We start from the raw sequence: 22,156 nt of genomic DNA on the forward strand, positions 1-22,156 counted from the left end.
TCCCTCTCTTCTCTATGCATCCAACATCTCTTACATGCCTCACTAAGATGATCAGACATGACACAAAAGTCCCTTCTCTGCTTGTTTGTTTTTTAAGAAAAATGTGTTAGTTACAATGAGAGTTTAAAATATGCAAACATGACAATTTAGGTTCATTTCTCTCATTCACTGAGATAGACTATTTCATTTGGAGGAGGTTGTTATGAGTGACTGGACAGCTGAATAGACTCTGCTTGAGAAACACTCTTTTTTCTTAAAAAAATAAATTATTTTTGTATACATGTGTGTTGTGCCTGCATGTCTGTCTGTGTACTTTGTGTGTTCTTGGTGCCCACAGAGACCAGAAGGAGGCATCAGACCCCCTGGAACTGGAGTTTCAGAGAGTTGTTACCTCTCATTAGATGCTGGGAATAGAACCCAGGTCCTCTGGAAAAGCAGTCAATTCTCCTGGTCTCTGAGTCATCTCTCCAGCCCCAACACTACTCTTTACATTCTAAAGTCTAACATGATGCTTGACATAATTCTTCTAGAGCATTAAAGAAGATCTTACTGTTCTATTTAAATATGGAATGTCCCTGGCTGACTGTTGCATTTTAAACTAGGTCTGCAGCTGGTTTGTGTTGGTTGGGGAGCCTTTGAGTCATGGTGATTAGCTACTCTACATAGGCTAGTGGGAATGGGACATGGAGGTCACGGTCATCTCCAGTTCTGCCCTAGCTGTTTCCCTGATCTCCAAGATTGAAATGAATAGCACTCTAGTTACCACACCACACACGAGTCTAGCTTTGATCGGCTGTGTGTCTGAAGCCATGAGCTGGTTACTCTAGCTGTAGGGAGATCTGATGTCCTCTTCTGGAGTCCACAGACACATTCACTTATATGTACATACACATGTACACACACGTACACACACACACACACACACACACACACACACACACACACAGAGCGCACATGTATACAGATAATTTAAAATTAAAAGAATCTTTAAACAACAATAAAACTTTGTTTAATGTTGCATGAGTCCATTGGTCTCAGAGATTAAGAACTTTCCCTGAAAGACAGAGTGGAGGCTGAGGGCCAGTCCAACCTGAGACCCATCCCATGGGCAAGAACCAATCTCTGACACTATTAATGCTACTCTCTCTGTTAGGCTTACAGACAAGGGCCTAGCATAACTGTTCACTGAGAGGCTCCACCCAGCAGCTGACAAAACAGATTCAGAGACCCACAGCCAAACATTAGATGGAACATGGGAAGTCTTGTGGAAGAGTTGGGGGAAGGACTGAGGGACACGTGGGGATAAGAACTCCATAGGAAGACCAACAGAGTCAACTAACTTAGGCCCTTGAGGGCTCCCAGAGAGTGAACTACCAACCAAAGAGCATACATGGGCTGGACCTAGTGCACGTTCCCCTCTTGCCTCCCATGTTGCAGATGTGCAGCTTGGTCTTCTTGAGGGTTCCTCAACAACTAGAGTGTGTGGGAGGGGGGTGATGTCTCTGGCTCTGTTTTCTGTCTGTGGATCCTGTTTCTCTAGGTTTCCCACCTTGTCTGTCCTCAGTGGAGAGGATGTGCCCAGTCCTGCAGTGACTTGGTGTGCCAGGGTGGGTTGGTACTCAGGGGGTGTCTCTCTCTTCTCAGAAGAGAGGGAAAGGGGACAATGGGGAGAGGGGCTGTGTGAGAGATGACTGGGAGGAGGGGGTGCTGGGATAGGGCTGTAAAGTGAATACATGAATTTATTAATAGAAAAAAGTGTACTGTCCCTGAAGGAAATACCGCAAAGTGGGCCGGTGTATGACATGTCCTTGTGGTCTGTAAAGTCCTTCCTAATCACTCATTCATAAACTGTGCTTCAGCCTGCAGCCCACAAGTGTCCCCAAGGGGAAAAATTACAGACTATGACCATTCAGTGAGTGGAGAGAAATGATGAGGCAGGGTGATCATGGCCAAGGGGGGCCTTCAACTATTCTTCAGTGAAGTGTGGGTGTGTGGGTGTGTGTGTGCATGTTCATGCATGCGTGCGCACAGGAATGGGCCTTGTAGGTGGGAGGCCTCAAAAGCAAAAAACAGTTTCCTCCCATACTTTTCTAAGTTCTTAGCTGGAACCAAATAACAAAGGAGAGAGTGGGAAGAGGAGAAGTAGTTTGTCCTTGTGCGTATTTCATAGGGACATGTGCACGGGAGGCACCGGCGAGCAAGCAAGTTTTAGCTTACAATTCCAAGACTGCCTTTCACCATTGAGCCACGGAGTTTTACTGAGGTCGCAATATACTAAAAAGGATGGCGAGTCTCACCCAACAGCTGTAAGGGATGTGTGGGGAAGGAACAGAGAAGAAGAGCTGATTAATAAGGCATCTTAGGGAGTCCCTCAGGGCCCTCTGGAGGCTGGGGAGGGCCTGAATGTGCCTCCAGTAACTGCATCCCCGGAGGCCTGGGAAGGGGGGCCCCTTAATACACAGATGCCTGCTTTTTAGTAATGGGGTGGGCAGAGACTACTTATTTGCTTGTTGATTGTTTCTATCTGCTTCTTCTTAGGTGCCTACAGTGCTCAAAAGCATCGTTATCCAAAGAGTCATGTTTGGATGGGACATATTCTGGAAAAGGCCACAGTTCTCTACAAGGACCACAGAAGGTCAAGGAGAGAGTGTCCACCAATTTGTCACGGTGGTTCCCATTCCATGAGGTCTTTGTGTTTCGTTACATTACTCCCAGGGACTAACATTGGATGGGAAGATGAAGAGGGCCAGACCGTAGAGAAACAAAAAGCAACCTCTCTCTCCACTGCCTGTCATTCCCGTTGTGGGAGGTGAAAAGGTCAGAGAGAACTATTAAGTAGGCCACAGATGGACATTGTAGGGTCAGGGCAAAAGGGGATTTCCCCTTGAACCAACACTATGGGATTTTTTTTTTAAGTAGTTCTAAGAGGGCCTGCACTTCTTTTGTTGACCTTTCATGCTCTTGTGAAGAACCCTGGCCTTTCCTAACCACACAAGTGGTGGGATTGCCTGTTTCCCAGCAGTCACTGCTACTAATTCACACTTGGAGGAGGAGTCTTCAAGAACTGTTGTAAAACCTGCTGTGGGGGTTTCTAAGCTGGACCAGCAGCCTTTGAAATCACTTCTGGATCCAGACTATGTTTCTCAGGAGCAGCAGAGAGCATGAATAACAGTAGACATGAGAGGGATGGCGCCTGCCTCATCACCTGCACTTTGTCAAGCACTTTCCCTACCGAGACATCTCATTGGCCTCCTTAGTTTCTTTCATAAAATAACATCATAGTACCTGGTCTGTTTACCTTGCAAAATTATCACCAAGATCAAATGGAAACAATTTTAATTATGGGTCATTCAAGCAACTTTCTAAATAAAAATTCACGTGAGATCAACCACCACTTGTGGTACATGACATCAGTCCTCTGGAAGTAGAAACGAGGGGATATTAGTATGTTTGAGGGCAGACTAGGCTGCATGGTGAGAGCCTACCTTGAACAAATGACCCGACCTCAATCACGATTACAACAAGATCCCCACAGAAGCTTAGTTAACACAGCGACTCTACTCGTCCTCTTTTTACGAAACCCCACTCACAGGGAAAAAAGAGAGAAGGTATCTTTAAGAATGAGGCTTCCATTCCTCACCCCTCACATTTCCAGGCAGGTGGAACCATCCACCAGGAGTTTTATCTTGGCCTTTAAAAAGCTGTGATTACTAGGGCAGTGGTGGTACATGCCTTTAATCCCAGCACATGGGAGGCAGAGGCAGGCAGATAGATCTCTGTAAGTTCCAAGGCCAGCTTGGTCTACAGAGTGAGTTCCAAGACAGCCCGCTAAAATAAATTTCGTCTTGAAAAAAAAAAAAAAAGAAAAGCAGTTATCTATGTATTCATATGGTACATTTTGATATTATTAGTGTATTTTATATCCCTTTCCCTATTTGATTATTTTTTAAATTTTTCCTTTTTAATTTTTTGGTGGTGGTGGTAGAGGGGACAGATTTTCTCTGTGTGACCTTGGCTGTCCTGGAACTCACTCTGTAGACCAGGCTGGCCTTGAACATTTAGAGATCTGCCTTGCAAGCGTTGGGATTAAAGGCGTGAGCCACCACTTCCTGGCTTCCAATTTGGTTGTTAAAAATGTGCTGGCAAAAGAAAAGAAGGAAGAAATTTAAAAAGAATAAGACATAAGGGAGGAAAAAGGATCATTCCTGTGCTCATTCTTAGGTAAAATGAGTTGAAGGCGTGCAGCAACCAGCCTGAGCCAGTGCCATACCCAGCTTTGGTCCCTGGAAGCATCATCCTTACTACAGCCTGGCCTTTCCCCTGCCGACTCATTGACCTGGACGGCCCAAAGAACACAAGGACAACCAAAAGTGACCAAGCCAGGACATATTTTCCTAGCCAGAAGCAAGTCATCTGGGGTCCACGTGTGTATTTCTGGAAAATGCAATATTCTTTTTCTTTGAGAGGAAGATGTTTTCGGTGGGGGCAGGGTCCTGACACAAGAATAAAACAACGAACCCAACCCACACAAACAGGAGAAGCAGCGCATTTTGCTGAGGTCAGCTTAAGCAGATGCAAAGCACGCTGGCTGATTTTATTTTATTTTTTTTTCCTTTCTGGATGTGTAGCCAGCTTTTGCAACAACACAAAAGGGCAAAATGAGTCTAGGGATCTTTGAAGCAGAGAACAGCTGAGAACCAGCCAGAAGGCTAAACATAACCTGGTCTTTTGTGCAGACTCCAGCACTGGCTGTCATGTTTCCTCAGGAAGTGGATCCTGCCAGGGCCATGGATGGCTGTGAGGATGGAAATCTATATTCATGTCCAGGGCACAAATTTGCTTTCAGGGTTTATTTTAAAATCTTATTAGCTTAATACAGAGTGCAGAAATGGAGCCTGTGAGTGTAGAATGTAGCTTGGGCTCCATCTGTGCCCCCTCTTCCTTCTCCACCTCCCCCATGCCTTTCATATTCTTGCTTGATAGATGATGCCTGACACACCAAACCGTCTTGAAATGGTCATTGGTGGGGAATGATGATACCAATGGGGTTCAGAACTGCCCCCCTCAAATATGTCACTTTGGTATAACTGGGGATTATAAAACAAAGGAGTTTGCAAATGACAGCGGGAAGGTCACTTCTAATACCTGCCCTGTTCTCTCCCAAGCAGAGGAGAACCCTCTCATGGGAGATGCTATTCCAAAAGGGAGGCCTTCGTGTCTCTGATGATAAAGAGACACTGTGGAGAAACCGAGCAGGTGATACGAGTGCCAGCAGATCCTTACACAAAAATCATATTCGTTGCTCTATCATATTTCTCTACAACCATCCACTTGTCCTCAAATTTAGCATTATCCACTTGCCCTCAAATTTAGCATTAAAACATTTAGGCTTTAGCCCTGTGTGGTGGTGTGTGCCTACAATCCCAGATTTGGGGCATGGAGACAGGGGATCAGGGATTTAAAGCCAGTTTCAGTGGTTTAACTAGTTCAAGGCTAGCTATGTGAGTCTCTGTCTCAAATACCAATAAGCAATTATATACATGTGTATGTGTTTAGGTGTCATTGTGTACTGAGGATTGTAAGGCAATTTCTTTGTGAAGTTTCCCATGCTGTACAACTGTTAAACTTGTCTACTTTTCTCTTGTTAATTTGTATTTGTTCCAGGAGCCTTAGCTCTGAACCTAGGATCTGTTGACTGAAAGGTATAGGGTGACCCACGGTTTGCCTAGGTCGAACTGAAGGCATTGTAGAGTGCACTCTTCCCAGGACTACTGGGCTCTCACTTCTCCATCGGGATGCCTCACCAGAAATACCCAAGATCCACAGGGCTGCAAGCATTTCCTCGCCTTTCCATCAGCAGCTAGCATCCCTCTGACCCTCTGTTGGAAGAGTCATACCCTTAATAGACACCCACGCAGTCACAGTGACCACAGTACAGTACCATGCGAAGACACAACAGGAAGAGACCACACTCAGGACTTAAATCTGTAGTTGTGCTGGGGCAACTGAGGACACAGTTTCTTTTTATTAAGTCATCTCTGAACCATATCATGTCAATGGATATGAACTGATCACAAAGCTGCCATAGCTCTATTCGGAAGATCAGCTTCCCGGCCACGGAAGCACGGACACCATGGGGAGTGTACAAGGGACTTGGCAGACCAACTAGGTGTGGTTTTCTAGTCTTATAATTACAAACTTTTTTTTCCCCAAATAAATACACCCAAATCATATAGCAAAAAAGAGACAAAACTCTCACTCGTGAGAAAGAGACTAACATGCCTTCCTAACACAGCTGGTTCAGTGTGGTGTATGCAGGAGTCAAAGTCAAAGGATGTTGTTTTTATCTTAGTGGCAACCAAAGAACCAGTATACATTGTTTCCGTTTAATACATGTATCACGTACAGGGTTCCATGAACACTTGAACGGCTGCAAAAATTCTGTGCAAGGAACAGTGGCTAGGGAGCAGCAGGCAAATATCTGTGAGGACTGACTGTATATTGTCTGACTACTAATGACTCTAAATTGTTAACCTACACACAGCAAACCTAATACTACATGTATGCAACAGCCCAGCTATTTCTTCTGCATCGAGAGGCAGTGCCTACAGTCACCCTCCCAGCAACCAATGATGAAGAGTTACAAAAGCCAATCTAATTCTAGATGTGTTTAAGGATGAAAAGCACCACACAGTCCCACCCCCATCACCTTTGTAACATGGACAGCTCCTAAATAGACATTAAGTCAGGTTGTCCCTTGCCCGCCCACAGCACAGGCTCATCAGACTAGACCCCCCTTTTTTTCCTCCTCACGTGCATGTGCCGGATTAGACAATTTAAATGCAAATCTCCAGGAGTCTCATTATCCAACTTTGTGCAGATTTGGTACAGTTGACTGTGCCGATGCCTGTGAAACTTAGTGGGAGGCTCATCTGTATTCCAACACACGAACATACTGAGAGTAGATTCAAAAGAGCAATTCACCACTGCTTTGAAATGAAACCCAGCGCTTAGGTTACAGAGGAATTCTGTTCTTGGAGCACAGAAACTAAGTTTTCTACAAAGGCAGTGAGCTAGGACCTTCTCTTCCTGTTGCCACTGTGTTCCCCATGACATCAGATAACTGAAATAAGAGTGCGTTTTCACAGGGATACACGTAGAGTGGCATTTTCACAGGGATACACGTAGAGTGGAAAGGAGACTTCCAGGCCAGTGCTACACACAGCAGGAACCCACCTACACGGACTCCAAACAGAACTGGCAATGAAGTGATCATCAGTGATTTACCAAGCCCACAGGGCTCCAGAAGGCATACTTCTTCTATTTTTATTTTTATTTCTTTATTTGCAAAACCATCTTTCAAATGTAAGGTTATTTTAAAACAACTCTTTGGTTAAAGTATAATTAAAATAAAAAGCAGAAAGCCTCCCAAGCCTTTCATCACACGGTTAAAAAAAAATAACCCCCTCTTTTAGCCATCAGATGGCCATGTAATGAGCCATTCAGGCTGCAAGAATCTGAATGCAAAGGGAAAGAGACACTGTCATCTGAATGTTACTGGGACCCCAGGGTGAACCAAAGGGCCCCTCAAGGCCAAGCAGCAGTAAGAAGAGCCTGGGAAAAGGGCAGCCTCAGTGTGTGTATTAACACGCACCAATTGTTCCAGCCAGACACCCAGAAATCACAGGAACAAAGTCCTACCTGGGAATAATACTAAGGCATTTTCACACTTGGTGAAGTAGGACACTGTTTGGACTTGTAATCCCGTATTAAACCCTTCCACTCCCCTGAAATATTTCAGATGGCTTTCTAATGCTTACCAAAAAAGAAAGAAAGAAAAAAAATGGGTGTTGGGGGAGTCACGTGATAAAAAAATTATTATTTTTCCTGCTCTGTCCCTAACCCATCCCTTCTTCCAGGTACCATCTGAGCTAGCGTGAGCTACAGATTGAAAAGAGCTAGTCTCAACTCGGGGTCTACTGCCAGCAGAGACATTCTGTATGCATATGAAGTCTGACTATCCAGACATCTCTGTACACACAGATTCAGTGTGACTCCCAAGACTGCTCAACTGGACCCAATCTTTAATTCTTTTTATAGACCAGTGTCCAATAAGATGTTAACTGAATTCAGATCACCCAGCCATTTTGATAAGCAATTTGGAAAATTAAACTTTTCTATTATCCACTTAAGTTCTTCAGAAAGTTTCTTCAGATTGTGCCCTCTCTGGCTCTGTAGATAATTGCCCGGGACGTTGTCTATATTGGATTAAGGACAATGGAATACAGCCCAATCAAAGTGATGCATTTACCTGAACACCTAAGACTAAGACATACATGCACATACAGGCATAGGTGCATGTCTGCTTGTTACAATGTAATGCTTCAACGACACATTTGTTTTACATCTGTGTTCCTTCTCAGTGGCCAGGGTTTCAATTTGCACACACACGCTACACAACGAACTATCTCGAACTGGGCTACTGTCTGTGGCCCTGATGGCTATCGGAATACACAATTAAATCGACATGGGTATGGGATGTTTTGGTTTGATTGTCATTTATTCTTCTTTTAAATACACACACTCTAAGTACAGGAAGTAGGTGCAGTGAGAGCCCACAGATAGGCTCTGACTCTCCAGCTTCCTTCAAGTGGTCCTCCCTCCCGTCTGTTCTAAATTACCATAGAAAAGCAAAGAGGCCAGCAAAAGAAGCAGTGCAGTTGTGACTGTCACCAATCATGTTAGTCCCTGGGCTTCCTGGACAACCTAAAACGGGCTAACCTATGGACATTCTGCTACAGTGGACATAGCCTGTATGTGACCAACAATATGACCCTCGGCATAGTTTCTAAAAATATCTGTATTGCACTGGAGTTTTTTTTTTTCTTTTTGTGTTTTTGTTTTCTGTTTTTTTTTTTTTTTTTTTTTTTTCTGATCCAAATAGTGAATCCAACATAACATCCTTCCACATGTCAATCTCTTTAACTTCTTAACACAGTCTAGAGTCTGGGTGGAAAGACACGTCCTGATTCAGGCAGGCTTGGGGACTTCACAGTTCATCCGGGCCATCACAGGGGTAATTTCAACTTGGTTAAAATTCTGCAAGTAGCTCCACCTCCCATTCAACACACATCACTCGTTCTCTCGATCCCTCCTGAGTATCTCAACGTGCTTGGGCGAGCAAAAGGGCTGTTCTCCCCATTTCACAGATAGAAGCATGAAGGGCCAGACTGCTCTGGAGATCAAGTGGTGTGGTACCAGGGTGAACGTCGGGAGACCTCAAGCAGGTGCCTCGCACGGCAGTGAATGGAGTCTGCTGAGGGTAGAATCTGCTGTCTGACACAGGACTATTCTTACAGTTCCTAACAACCATCAAAGCACTCCTCGGTGTGGCGTGGCTTTCCCTAACTTGCAAATGGAATACAAAAGACTATCCTCTCCCCAGTTGGCTTCCAGACACAGTCCTTCCTCTTGCATGCCTCTCCGGGAGGGAGCAGCTCTCTGGGAGAAGAATGAGGCTCTTTAGCCATGCATAGCCTGAAGGAGGATGGTAGTTTCTGCTGCAGCAGGTGCTCAGCTAGGAAGACACTTCTCCAAAGCCTTGGTAGCTAGGCAAGTCCAGAGAGATGGATTTTGTGTTTTTAATTCCCCCTCTGAATCACGACTTTCTCTCATTGACACAATCTCACCGTCCCCTAAGCATGAAAAGAAATATGCTAAATGATTCTGAGCTGTCTGCTTTGAATGCAGCGAGGGCTTTCCCACTGCTACGGGACATCCTGAGGACTCATCTGCAAAAGGCCAGTTCTTCCCAGCTCTCAGGCAGCTTATTCTTGCAGGAGGGTCTCTCTCCAGTTGAAGCCCCCAGTGGGTCCATGGGTAAGGGGAAGGATGGGCGGGTCTGTCAGTTGCCATATTCCAGTTTCTCCCAATTCTTCACAGGAACAGAAGCCTAGGTATGGGATCTGAAAGTAAACGCATCAGAGGAGGGAAAACAGAAGACCTCGAGTTAATGCCTTAACCTCTGTACTGACACAGGTACTCAGGTGTTTCCAGGGCATGCAGGCAGAAATGTAAAACCTTTGAAAACGTAACAAACAATCCCAAACACATAGAACCTGTAAGGCTAAGCATTCAACTTGATGAGTAGGATTTGGCCAAGGGTGAGCACCCCTACCCCATGATTAGAGATTGCTGGCTAATAGCATGGGAGAAGAGGATTAAAGTATGCATGGTACTGTCTTAACCACGGAGAGCCATCCTAGATTCCTCATGGATGCCTAAAATTTGGATAGTATCAAACCCTGTATATGTTTTTCCCTATATTTACACACCAATGACAATGTTTAATTTATAAACTAGACACTGTAAGACCAATACCAATAATAAATAAAATAGAACCTTTTTTTAAACAATATACTATAACAGAAGTTATGTGAACGTACCCACTTCCTGCCCTGCTAATATCTTACTGCATAATACTGTATCTTCAGAGCACAGCTGACCTCAGGGTTAGAGTCAGACTAGAGGAAGGCAGCTGTACCACCGGTTAACCTCCAATTGCATATATCGAGTTTAAAAAGCAGACCAATGATTCCTCACATTAAATTTGTGCGCAATGGGAAGGAATATCCAAGGTTTTTGAGGTAGGGTCTCACGTAATCCAGTCTGGCCTTGAACTCATTATGTAGCTAAGGATGACCCTAAAATCTTGATCATCCAGCTTCTATTTCTCAAGGCATGTGCCACCACACCTAGCTGATTATTCAATAAAAAAAAATCTTGTTTTATCTTTGGTGGGGGCACAGCACATATCTGTGACATTCAGAGAAGAAACCATGGGCTGTCATGGCAAGTCAGAGCTTGTTTCTTCTGTGTTCTCTGTCCAGAGCCACAGTCATAAATAAGACAACCAATCGCCCTCTCCACACACACACACCCGTCCCCCCAGGTTACAGCCTAATGGGATGGATGCTTGCCTAAGTGAACCTCTTTTAAAAATAAGAACACTGTGATTGAGTTTGTACTAGAATTTCTGTTTGAAGGGAAAGAAGACAGCCACCTCACCTGAAGAGGTGTGTGTGAGATGTGGCTGATGGAAAATACAGTCAGAAAGAAGACTCCAGATAGGCCAGCCTCCTAGGGCCTTGGTCCTGACTTTATCTTTCAGCCTGGTTGTTCTCACTTGCTGCTTCCCTGGTCTGCCTACTGAGCCTTCTCTTCAGGCTAAGATCTCAGCTGTAGTCCTGCTTGTCTGTGTTGTTCCCTCATCCCTTATAGTTTTCAGCTTCCTCCATAAAAACCTTCCTTTTATACAGTTCTAATCAAATACCCTACGGAGTTCCACTGAACACATCTTGGCTGAGTTGATCAGTAACCGAGTCTTCCCAGCTCAGCAGAAAATTCTGCTTCAAGGAAATGAGCTTTTAGCCAGTTGCCCAACAGCTATAAAAACACAAAGCACCACTGGCCCAATAAATGCAAGACAGAATTACCTTCCGGACCATTTGTACGAAGTCCTTTGAGTTCTGCGGGGACAGACCTTGGAGCTGGCAGGTACACGCTTCGAGGGAAGATGCGTGGGCCACAATCAGAATGTTATTTCCTAGGAAATGAGAAAGGTTCACTGCAGTGTCTGTTTCACTCTACATCGCATATGCATATATTGAAATCACACTGTATGAATATGTACAATTATTATGTATTAATTAACAGCTCTAAGGAAGTCGAGGGATGGAGTCCAGTGGATGGGCATTTCCAGCATGCAGAATGCTCTGGGTTTGGTCCTGGACACTGCAACAAAATAGGTCAATGTAGGGCAGGAGAATCTACTAAAACACATGTCGTTTGAAAATGTCCTAATACTATCCAATACACTGTATGATAATTTTAAAAGAACTACAAATTATTTTTAAAAAGATAAAGTAGAAATAATCACCCTACTGGTGTAAGGAGGTCTCAGGTCCCTTCACCCAGCCTCCTCCATGATTTGATGTTTCATGATGTGGTTTACCATCAAAACCATGGACATGGACACGGGTACGAGTCATAATTCTGATCTCACCAGACTCATCAGCACGGCGGCTTTGTGTGTGAGCATACAGTTTATGGTAATGTCCTCACCATATCTCTGTCTAACCATTACCATAATCAAGACACAAGCCGACCATGGTGGCAGGCCCCCTGAGCCAGCCCATCTAGAACAGTTTTAAATGTCACCACTGCAGAACTGTGAGCACTGGAGACCCCATAGCTGAGAGCACCATGCTTCATGTATCTTCAAAGAAGCATATCAATAATAATTATAATGAGGGAATCGTCCTTCCTCGGTTGCCCGTGGCTACCCACCGTTGGCATCTTTGTGGATCAAGCTGCATTCTTTGCTCCCAGAGTATAAATATATTAACCTAAGAGTTATGGTGGACAGTTGGTCCTACATGCCATCAACTATTTGAGATCAGACTCTAGAAGATGCAAATAGACTTGAGCCTCACCCGTCCCTGCTCTTGGCTGGTGACAGCAGGGGCCTTGTATGCATGCATTCCTGTGGGTGAGTTTGTGTGTAGGTGTTCTCATCCCAGATCATCGTAGGTAAACCAGGATGGAATTAATTCTATGGAACTTCTGGGAATTACAGCTGGGTATCCCCTCCATAAGGTACAAGATGACTAGACACAATACCGATCCCAAGTTACTTAATGTGGTAATGGCATCATCTACTGGGTTCCTGTATGATAACTTCCATGTTAGATCCTCAAAGATGATCACAAACTGAACTACAAGAGAGCCTGGACATTTCTCTTCTATTACAGTTGACAAAGCAAATTCAGACATCTCAACCGGTTCACCAAGCATGAAGGAGAGCTGTTCCTATACCTAAATATGTTTAAATGGACAGTCCCAAACAATGCCACCTACCTTTACTTTTGCATTCACTTATTATCTCTTTCGTCACCTGGAAACTCCTATTGATGTAGGTGTCATAGGATTCCGAAATCGCCAATTTGCTGACTGGAATGTGAGGTCTACAATGCAAAGGCAAACAGAGCAAGGAAACATTTTGACACTTCCACCCAGAGATAAAGTGAATGACATCATTCTAAATATGTCAAGGCCTCTCAGAGGAGCCCCTATTTCTGCTTATCCATTTCTCTGGAAAGGAAGGAGGCCCGAGGAAGAGACCATTATGTGGATGTGAGGTTGAAAGACTATGGTCTCCACTGTGACTCGCTAGAAAAATGAAGCATCCAGTGAGTGAATGCCTTATCCACAGGGACACACCTGAGCAGACTGACTACGTATTCTTGACATTAATAGTCATCAAGAGTCCTAATCACATGGCTAACAGGAAGCAAGGGGGAGACTGATTGACTCCGTTTGTATAGATCACCTGGGATGTCCGAGATTCTCTCTTAGGCAACCTAAGTCACAGTGAGCTGCAAGGAGAGCTTTGAAAAACAGTTGTGCTGCCCATCTATTTATGAGCTTATGAAACTTTCATCGGTCACTCCCTTCTCTTTGTGTTTTATTTTAAACCATGCATCCAGCACTAGGAAAAGCCTGAGGGACATAACGATGAATTAATATCTCCACTTGAGAAGCTCTCTGTGTGAACCAGATCGGGGAGGCTATAGATGGAAACCATAGCTGTGATACCATATACAAGGACTTTTTTTTTTTTTTTTTTTAGAATTACTTTTATTAGGTATTTTCCTCATTTACATTTCCAATGTTATCCAAAAAGTCCCCAATACACTCCCCCCCCCCACTCCCGTACCCACCCACTCCCATTTTTTGGCCCTGGCGTTCCCCTGTACTGGGGCATATAAAGTTTGCAAGTCCAATGGGCCTCTCTTTCCAGTGATACATATGCAGCTAGAGTCAAGAGCTCTGGGGTACTGGTTAGTTCATAATGTTGTTCCACCTATAGGGTTGCAGATCCCTTTAACTCCTTGGGTACTTTCCCTAGCTCCTCCATTGGGGGCCCTGTGATCCATCCAATAGCTGACTGTGAGCATCCACTTCTGTGTTTGCTAGGCCCTGGCATTGTCTCACAAGAGACAGCTATATCTGGGTCCTTTCAGCAAAATCTTGCTAGTGTATACAAGGACTTTTAAGAGAGGGATCAAAGCACTCACCATGTTGACCAGTCCCTTGGGGCCCACCTTGTTCTGTTTACACTCTCCTTTTATTTTATAGATGTTTTGATCTAGGAGATGTTTGTCTTATCTTACATCCTATGCCTTTTCTATTTCCCATGCCTTTAATTGTTGAATGTGTGGAACCTGGTCCAGGCATTGTTAAGTTCTCTAATCTCACATGACATCTTGATTATAATTTGTAAATTATATACTGTTAAAATTAGTGCTAAAAATATTTACTGAGGGGCTTCCACGTGTGGGGGTATATGCAAGTGCAATGCCTGCATTCTTCTAGGATAATCTTTTCACAACATTTCCAAAAATTCTAAACCTCTAAGTGACAAAGCAGGTCCCAAGGTGACAGCCAATTTGTTTGAGTCTTTAGTAACTCATAGAGCTGAGATCTGAATCTGAGTCTTGGATGTGCCCTGTGATCTGAACCTCTTACTTAAACAGGGCAGTTTCTGCTTTTCTTCAAGATCACTCATCTTAGTTGGGTATGCCAACACAAACCTGAAATTTCAAGCTTTCATGGGGCGAAGGCAGGAGAATGCCAGTGGAAGTTGAAGGCCAGCCTGTGTTACAAAGCAAAATACTCTCTCAAATACACAGGTCAACCAACCAACCAACCAACCAATCAACCAACTAACCAACCAACCAACCAACCAACCCAAAATCAACCAACCAATCAACCAACCAAATAAACAAATGAACAACAAACCAACCAACCAACCCAAAACCAACCAACCAACCAACCAATCACCCAACTAACCAACCAACCAACCAATCAATCAACTAACCAACCAACCAAACAAACAACCAACCAACCAACCAACCAAACAAACAAACAAACATCCTAGAAGACTGCCCATTCCATTCTCTATTTTACTATCAGGAAGCTTAATACTGTTGTGTTTGGAGGAAACCTCATTTTTCTAACCATTCAGCAGGCACATTTCTCCCCGGAGAAAGTTTCCTGATTCTCGCTACCTGACTGTTCCCTGAAGGAAAGGTAGAGGCAGGGGTCACCACCACTTAGGGATGGACATCTTTGTTCTGGAATGAACTCTTCTTCCTGGCCTCCTCTTTCCACTCCACCTCTTATGTGGCTCCACTGCCATCCACGTTATCCTGTCTCCCAGGAGCTCTCCCTTCTCCTCATTCTGTAGCAAAAAGCCACATTGTATGGTCAGAGAGTCACTTTATGGCCATTTATGAGACCATTTGAGATTCGTGTAAATGAAAAATGGAATTCTAGGACCTAGCTCCTTATCTGCTCTTGCCTTTGGCTTCTCCCAGCATCCTGAAGGCTGTCCTGATGGCTATGGGACAAAGTCTAAGTTTCTCCTATAAGCATGATCTATCTCACTGCTAGCTACACCTATAAGGTCCTGCATTGCTGTTAGAGTCAGGTCAACTCCCAACCACATCTCTACCTACAGTTTAAGTGCTCCTTGTTGGTTCTCCAAGCATTCTCCCATGGCTACCCTCTTCTCCAACCTATACTGGTCCAACTGTAGTTCAGGCTTTTGCCTTGAGCTTACCTCACTCACTCCCCAGATCTAAGATATCCTTCAGTCCTCTGTCCTTCCTTTCCCCCTTCTCCCACCAAGCGTCAGAGCCCTGTACCCTGCTCTGAAGTGCTTGCCAGCTGGTAGAATATTTTGTTTTTGTGTTTCTCACTACAGTCTTGGCCCAGCTCCCTAGCCTTCTTTCTACCCACAGCCCACAGGCTGCTCTTGTTCCTGTGGATGATAGTGAGATATGAGTCACTAGCCTGGGACAGCTCCCTCACTCAGTCTCCAGTCCTTCCCTCCTGTTCTGTATGGTCCTTGTTGCAAGCAGCCAAGACTCCTTTTTACTTACTTACTTACCTATTTAATTATATGTGTATGTGGCTGAGTGTATAGTAAGTGGACCACGTGTGTATAAGAGCATGAGATGGTCAGAAGAGGCATCATGTCATCTGGAAATGGAGTTACCGACAATTTTGAGCAGCCATATGGGTGCTCAGAACCAAGCTGAGGTCTGCACGAGCAGCAGATGACCTTCTCCACTGAGCCCCAGAGCCAGGGCTATTTGAGCAGAGCACACTTGGTTTTGATGATGCTGACTTTTGGGGTTGTTCTCCATGTCACCATATGAGTTTCATTTGCTCGCTCCACAGATCTACTCATTTGGTTCTATGATGACACCGTGGTGATCTCTACTCTAAGCCTCACATATGCTTTACCATGGGCTTTCTCAGCTTTTTCACAGGATTAGAGACTTTCTAGTCCCACTCAGCACTGACAGAAAAATTTCTGTGTCAGGATCTGTGTGTTCTGTCCTGGCGTCATCCTCCTGATCTAATGTCTCCATTAGACCATGCTCCGTGCTAGGCTATTATTTTTTTAATGCTCCTAGGTGAACAATCTGCTCTCCCGGTAAAGAATTTTTAATGCCTGTTACACTGAATTTTAAAAGGGAAAAGGAAACCTGGAACAAGAACCATGTCTTGATCCAGGAATTCCCAGCCTTCATCCTGCCTACGATGGGTGTGGCCCACATACGCCAAAAGACTCAGCAAAGAAGCACTTGCAGAACTTTGTAGGGAAATGTTGTAGAACAGGAAACTAAAACCTAGTCATCTGAACATGACCTGGACAGGGCTGGATGGAGAGAGAGAAAAGTTACTTTACCAATGTCAGCAGTAACAAGCCAGAAAGGTGACAGCTGTTGGTATGGGGACAGTAGTCTACTGATATTCCCCCCCCCCCAAAAAAAGAAAAAGAGTAGCCAGAGATAAGACAGAGCAAAGTGTGAAGTTTATAGTGAAGAGTCCAATTTGATATATGCCAGGGAGATAATGTTAAGACCCAAAGCAGCCACTGGGCTGAGTGGCTGGGTTATCTTAGTTCTTGCCCAGTGATTCAATGGATGATTCATAGTTAAGGTATTTGAAAGGAGAGGATAGCAAAGAGTACATGAAAGACTATTCCAAGCAGACTGATCACTCTGCCAAATTCTGCTCTTGCTGTGGGTTGTCCTGGTGCGGTTTGTATTTTGATGTTAATTCTGCTTCCTCAAGAGGGATTGCTCCCAATGAGGAGTGGGTCACATACTCAGGTAACCTCACTGAATCTTCTCCCCATTCTGACTGGTCAAATGATGAGTAGAGCTGATGACTGGCCAGTGGAGGGGAAAGGAGGGGCAGGAGGTCTTGGAAAACAGTGGAAGGGGAGTTGGAAGGAAGATGGAGCAGAACCAATGGCCTGGAGAAGCCACAAGTAACAAGAGGTCTCATAGCTAGAGAATAAATCAGTATAGTGATAGAGCTGCCCAATCTAGACATATAGCTTATAAATGTAATAACTGGGTTGTCTGTTTTTTATATGGGCTTATTGGGGTAAGCAATTACTGTAACACGCTCTAAGACAGAGGAGTTTAATTTCCCTACCAGAATGGTTGTAATTACCTGGCCTTCCTCAGTGTGTGGGTGGGTTTTTGAATGGTATTATCACTGTATTATTTTTGGTTAATTCTTTACCAGGCATGTGGATTGTTCGCCTAGGAGCATTAAATCAAAAAAACAAAAGACCAAGCACAGAGTATGTCTAGTGGAAACAGAAATCTAGTGGAAATCAGGAGGAGAATGAATCCAAGGCAGAACACACAGAAAAATAGTAATAGACATTAATAGATGTTAATTTTTACAATAATAATGTTATAGTTATTATTTCCATGCATGGTCACTAAATGTTTTACCATAGGCAAGCCACTTGGACTCTTTCATAAATAAAAATGGCTCTCTGGGATGGGGCCATAGCACAGTAGAGTGCTTACATGTGTACACGTGCATGCACACACACACACACACACACACACACACTCCACACATACACACATCTTATTCACTTTTACTTTCTGGGATCATAGAAGTAATAAATGAGCATAGAAAGAAGAATTAAAAATCTAGTAGTAGCCCATGCCTGTAGTCACAGCACTTGGGAGACAGAGACAGGGGCATCATAGTTACAGGTTAGCCTGGGCTACATAATGAGACCCCCATCTCAAAAGGATAAAAGAACAAATGATTTGGAAAATTTAAAGGAAAAATGGAAGGTGACACACTGTCACGTCCCTAATCCACTGAGCTGTTTTATGACCACGTTGTGTATGCCCCTAACATACAAAATGGCTTTACAATCGATTAGGAAATTTGAACGCCAGCGTGGGTGGGGTAAGGAGTATAACTTATGCTAATATTAAATACAAGTAAACACTGGATGTCCCCCAGTTTTGCTTTCTAAAATCGTAGCTTGGTTTCTACCACGATGAATTCCCTGTAGGCTTTGCTAGGTTTATCATCAGCTTGTTGAACATGGTCTGGTGACAGTACAGGACACGGGGCCCTAAGGAAACACGAGTTACCTGTAGGTTGTATCAACACTCAGGTTGGCTGCAGCTAACTCTGATGGAGGTATCCATGCTGGTAATGTGCTTCCAGCAACCCACTTTGTCCATTCAAATAAGCCCGGCTCCACCCGAATCTTCAAGTGATTGTCTTGTTGTAAACCTTAGGGATGAAGTAGGAGTAAGATGAGAAGAGTCCCAATGGAAAAATGAACCACAGGATAAACTGATATAAAACATGATAAGGTAGACCAGGATGTACCATGCAAACTTTCAAAGGAGGGAAGAAACCGTAAGTCCTACCTAGCTATAGTGTCTCTGAGCCACAGTGATGATGAGCATGTCAGGACAACCCTAACAGTGTAGTAGTGGCATCCACACCGTGGCAGCAACCAACAGCTCTCTAACTGGACTTCTTAAGACCCACTAAACAAGAGGGAGACCATGCCTGGTACCAGAAGCCTAGCCAACTGCTCAGGGCTAGTGAAATTATGGATCTTGGAGGAGAACCTACAACTTATCACTTTACTAAACCAACACAATCCCCGCCCACATACTAAATATCCACAGATACGTGTGTCCTCACCCCTCACTCAGAGACTTCTCTCTGCACCAGATGGAGACTATTACAGAAAGCCACGACTAATCAAATGCAGAATTGAGGAGCCCGGCCCCAATGGATACATCTACAAACACTCCCACACCTAAGGGTCAGGGAAACACTGTGAAAGAGGGACCAGAAAGATTGGAGAAAACAGAGCATCAGGGAGTTTGCTACCAGATTGTGTCTCCTGGGAACATGAGAAGCCACACCCATGACGTTTCTCAAACATGACCACCAAACATGCACTGAACAAGAATGACATCAACAGATACGAGGGAGGACGGGGCATGGAGGAGACCCATGAGGTCTCAACCCTAGACAAGGAACTGTGGGCGACTGGGGAATGCTCAGCGTGGGAGTGCAGCCTTCTCCAGGGAAAAGCGTGTTGATTGGCTGTCCAACACTAAATGCTCAGTCCTGAAAACACGCAGGTAGCAGTGTACCAACTGAGCAGATTGTAGTTATGTATTTAGAAATATACACTCATATGTAACAAATAATGAAGGAAGAAATCATAAGGATGGCAGAGACAGGTGTGTGGGCCGTTTGGGAGGAGCGAAGGAAAGGGGAAATGATGTAATTATACTACAATCTCAATTTTTTCTTTTAAAATTACAAGGCAGTTATTCCATTCCTACTAGACCTAATGAACTACATAAGTCGGAAGCACAGAGGTTTGGATAAGGTTTGTAAAACTTGTGTTTTACAGTGTTAGTTAATATGTAAATTACATAGCTATACGTAAAGCATGTGCTTAAAAAAATAAAATAAGATTTCTGTTTTATCAACATGTACATTTATTACTCTGGCCGCACCCCGACCTTGTATGCTGGCTGCTACCTGATTTAAGAGGAACTCTTCCTTCCACTCTCATTACTCAATTTGTCCAAGCCTGTGACTCTCTCTTGGACTTCAGAGACAAAAGTCTCGCTGTATACACTAGGCTTGCCACAAGTTCTCAATCCTCCTGTCTCAGCTTCCTCTGGAGTGCTGGGATTACAGGTGTGCACCACCACCCCAACTCATTTCTACGTTCCAACTCTTCTCTCTACAGTAAATTCCTTGATGTCTACAAAACAAAGTCTCACACTCAAAAGCTCCAGATGTTCTCTAGGCACCGACTACTGTGTAGTAGCTTACACTGTACTTGAACATTACATCAGTTACTCGCTTTGTTTATCAGGGACCCCCATGTTGAACATTTACATGTGACAGTGTTCAAGTTCTGTTTTATCCTCCTGTGATTCCCTCGGAGTATAACTTTTCCCCTTATATTTGTGATTTAGTCCTCTTTCTCTGTGTGCAGTTACTACACAGAGGCCTCTCTACCGAGAGGAAGGTTTACTTAACGTTGAAGAACTGAGGACTCAAGTGTCGTGTCCAAGTCTTTGCTGGCTTTTTTATTTCTGGCTCATTTGTTTGTCTGGCCAGTCTTCCTTCCAATGGGGTGCGAAGGGAGATTGCCCCAATGCAAATGTCCACAGATTTCAGGGTGAACATTGAGTGCTTTTACAGCAACAGAGCTCTTACAGCCATCCAATTTGTAGGGAATGGTGGTGTACACCTTTAATCCCAGCACTTAGGAGGTAGAGGCAGGTGGATTTCTGTGAGTGTGAAGCCAATTTGGTCTATACAGGGTGTTCCAGACCAACCAATCTACACAGTCAGACTATGTCTCAAAAAGTAAAAGAAAGAATGAATAAATGAACGAATGAATAAGTCTTTCCACTTAACTGAAGAAACTAAGATGGTGATGGTGTGGAACACTCAACAACTCAGTTACTACAGAAAATATCTAGAAATCAGGCAAGATCGTTTCACTGCTTAAATGCAAAAGGAATCCCCTCTGTAAAAGTTATAAATATTCTGTCCAGCCACAATCCATCTAAGACAGCTTAAAATCCTTAAGGGAAACATAGTAATATTCTCCCTTTATTTATCTGGATAATACTGTGTAAGGTTGTCACCTTGCAGAAGAAACCTCAATAAAAGTTCTAGATTTCTGCAAGCCATGGTGTCTCAAGCCAGTAAATCCTAGCATTCAGGAGGACGAGGCAGGAGGATTGCTGTAGGTTCAAGGATAACCTAGGCTACATGTCACCTTGAAACCCAGTCTCAGAAACAAACAGAAAACAAAGTAAACTTTCTGATTTTGAAACCCCATAACCCTGCAGTAGGGACAGGAAGCGGAAGGATGGAGCATGTTACCTCTGTCCAGCCCAGAGCCTTACCTTTCAATATATTATGTGCAGTCTGAACGCAGCGGAGGGATGGTGAGCAATACACGTGATCAATAACAGTATTACTTTCTAACAAGGCTTCACCTGCCGAGCAAATCAACAGACAATCAGCATGATGCGTTCACTTGGGCATCATCCTGACCCTCACTGGAATGGTGTCAAGAGACCCATAATCCCCCCTGTCCCAGTAGGAGCTTGCAGAGAGCCTAGTAGTCAGGCCCTTCATTAGTGCATCCATGGAGAGGGCCAAACAATGGGCCTCTTCCTTTTCCTTTCCTTCTTACTGGTGCCAGCACGCAGCAAAATGGCCTGTTAAGGGAGGCTACCAAGGATAATGCTCTGACCTCTACAAGGAAGATGCTTAAAACCAGGGAGAGAACTGATACTGTAACAATCAGACATGGCTACAATTCCAGTGTGCTAGCCCCAATCTCAGCTGTCCAAACCCAACATCCAATGCTCTAATGCTTTACTGTTTCCTTGTGTGAATCACTTCCTTTCTCTACAATGTAAACTTTATGTATCTTCATGTGGTGTCAATGTCTTCCATGGACTTGCTCATCTTGATAGCTCCTTCTCTTGACCTGCCTCAACCTCTGCTCTACAAACAAGAAGAGCTCATATCCCCTGTACTCTTTTTTTTTTTTTTAAAGATAATCAATTTGATTTATTTATTTATTTTTTTTAATATTTTTATTACATATTTTCCTCAATTACATTTCCAATACTATCCCAAAAGTCCCCCATAGCGCCCCCCACTTCCCTACCCACCCATT

At 44.0% G+C, this 22,156-nt stretch overlaps 1 protein-coding gene across 2 annotated transcripts in view; it reads right to left on the reverse strand.

Moving 5' to 3' along the window:
* Nucleotides 1-7,875: 7,875 nt before the first annotated feature.
* Ubash3b (ubiquitin associated and SH3 domain containing B) overlaps nucleotides 7,876-22,156 on the reverse strand; it is a 146,475-nt gene continuing 132,194 nt past the window's right edge. For both annotated transcript variants that reach the window (XM_021172197.2, XM_029481520.1), the window contains exons 10-14: nucleotides 21,372-21,464; nucleotides 18,555-18,699; nucleotides 12,919-13,025; nucleotides 11,496-11,605; nucleotides 7,876-9,965 (exon numbers count right to left, since the gene is read on the reverse strand). In XM_021172197.2, coding sequence (XP_021027856.1) covers nucleotides 9,828-9,965; nucleotides 11,496-11,605; nucleotides 12,919-13,025; nucleotides 18,555-18,699; nucleotides 21,372-21,464 — 593 coding nt within the window. In that variant the 3' untranslated portion in view covers nucleotides 7,876-9,827. The remainder of the gene's footprint in view (nucleotides 9,966-11,495; nucleotides 11,606-12,918; nucleotides 13,026-18,554; nucleotides 18,700-21,371; nucleotides 21,465-22,156) is intronic.

This window comes from Mus caroli, chromosome 9 (assembly GCF_900094665.2).
Source record: "Mus caroli chromosome 9, CAROLI_EIJ_v1.1, whole genome shotgun sequence".
Taxonomy (NCBI): domain Eukaryota; kingdom Metazoa; phylum Chordata; class Mammalia; order Rodentia; family Muridae; genus Mus; species Mus caroli.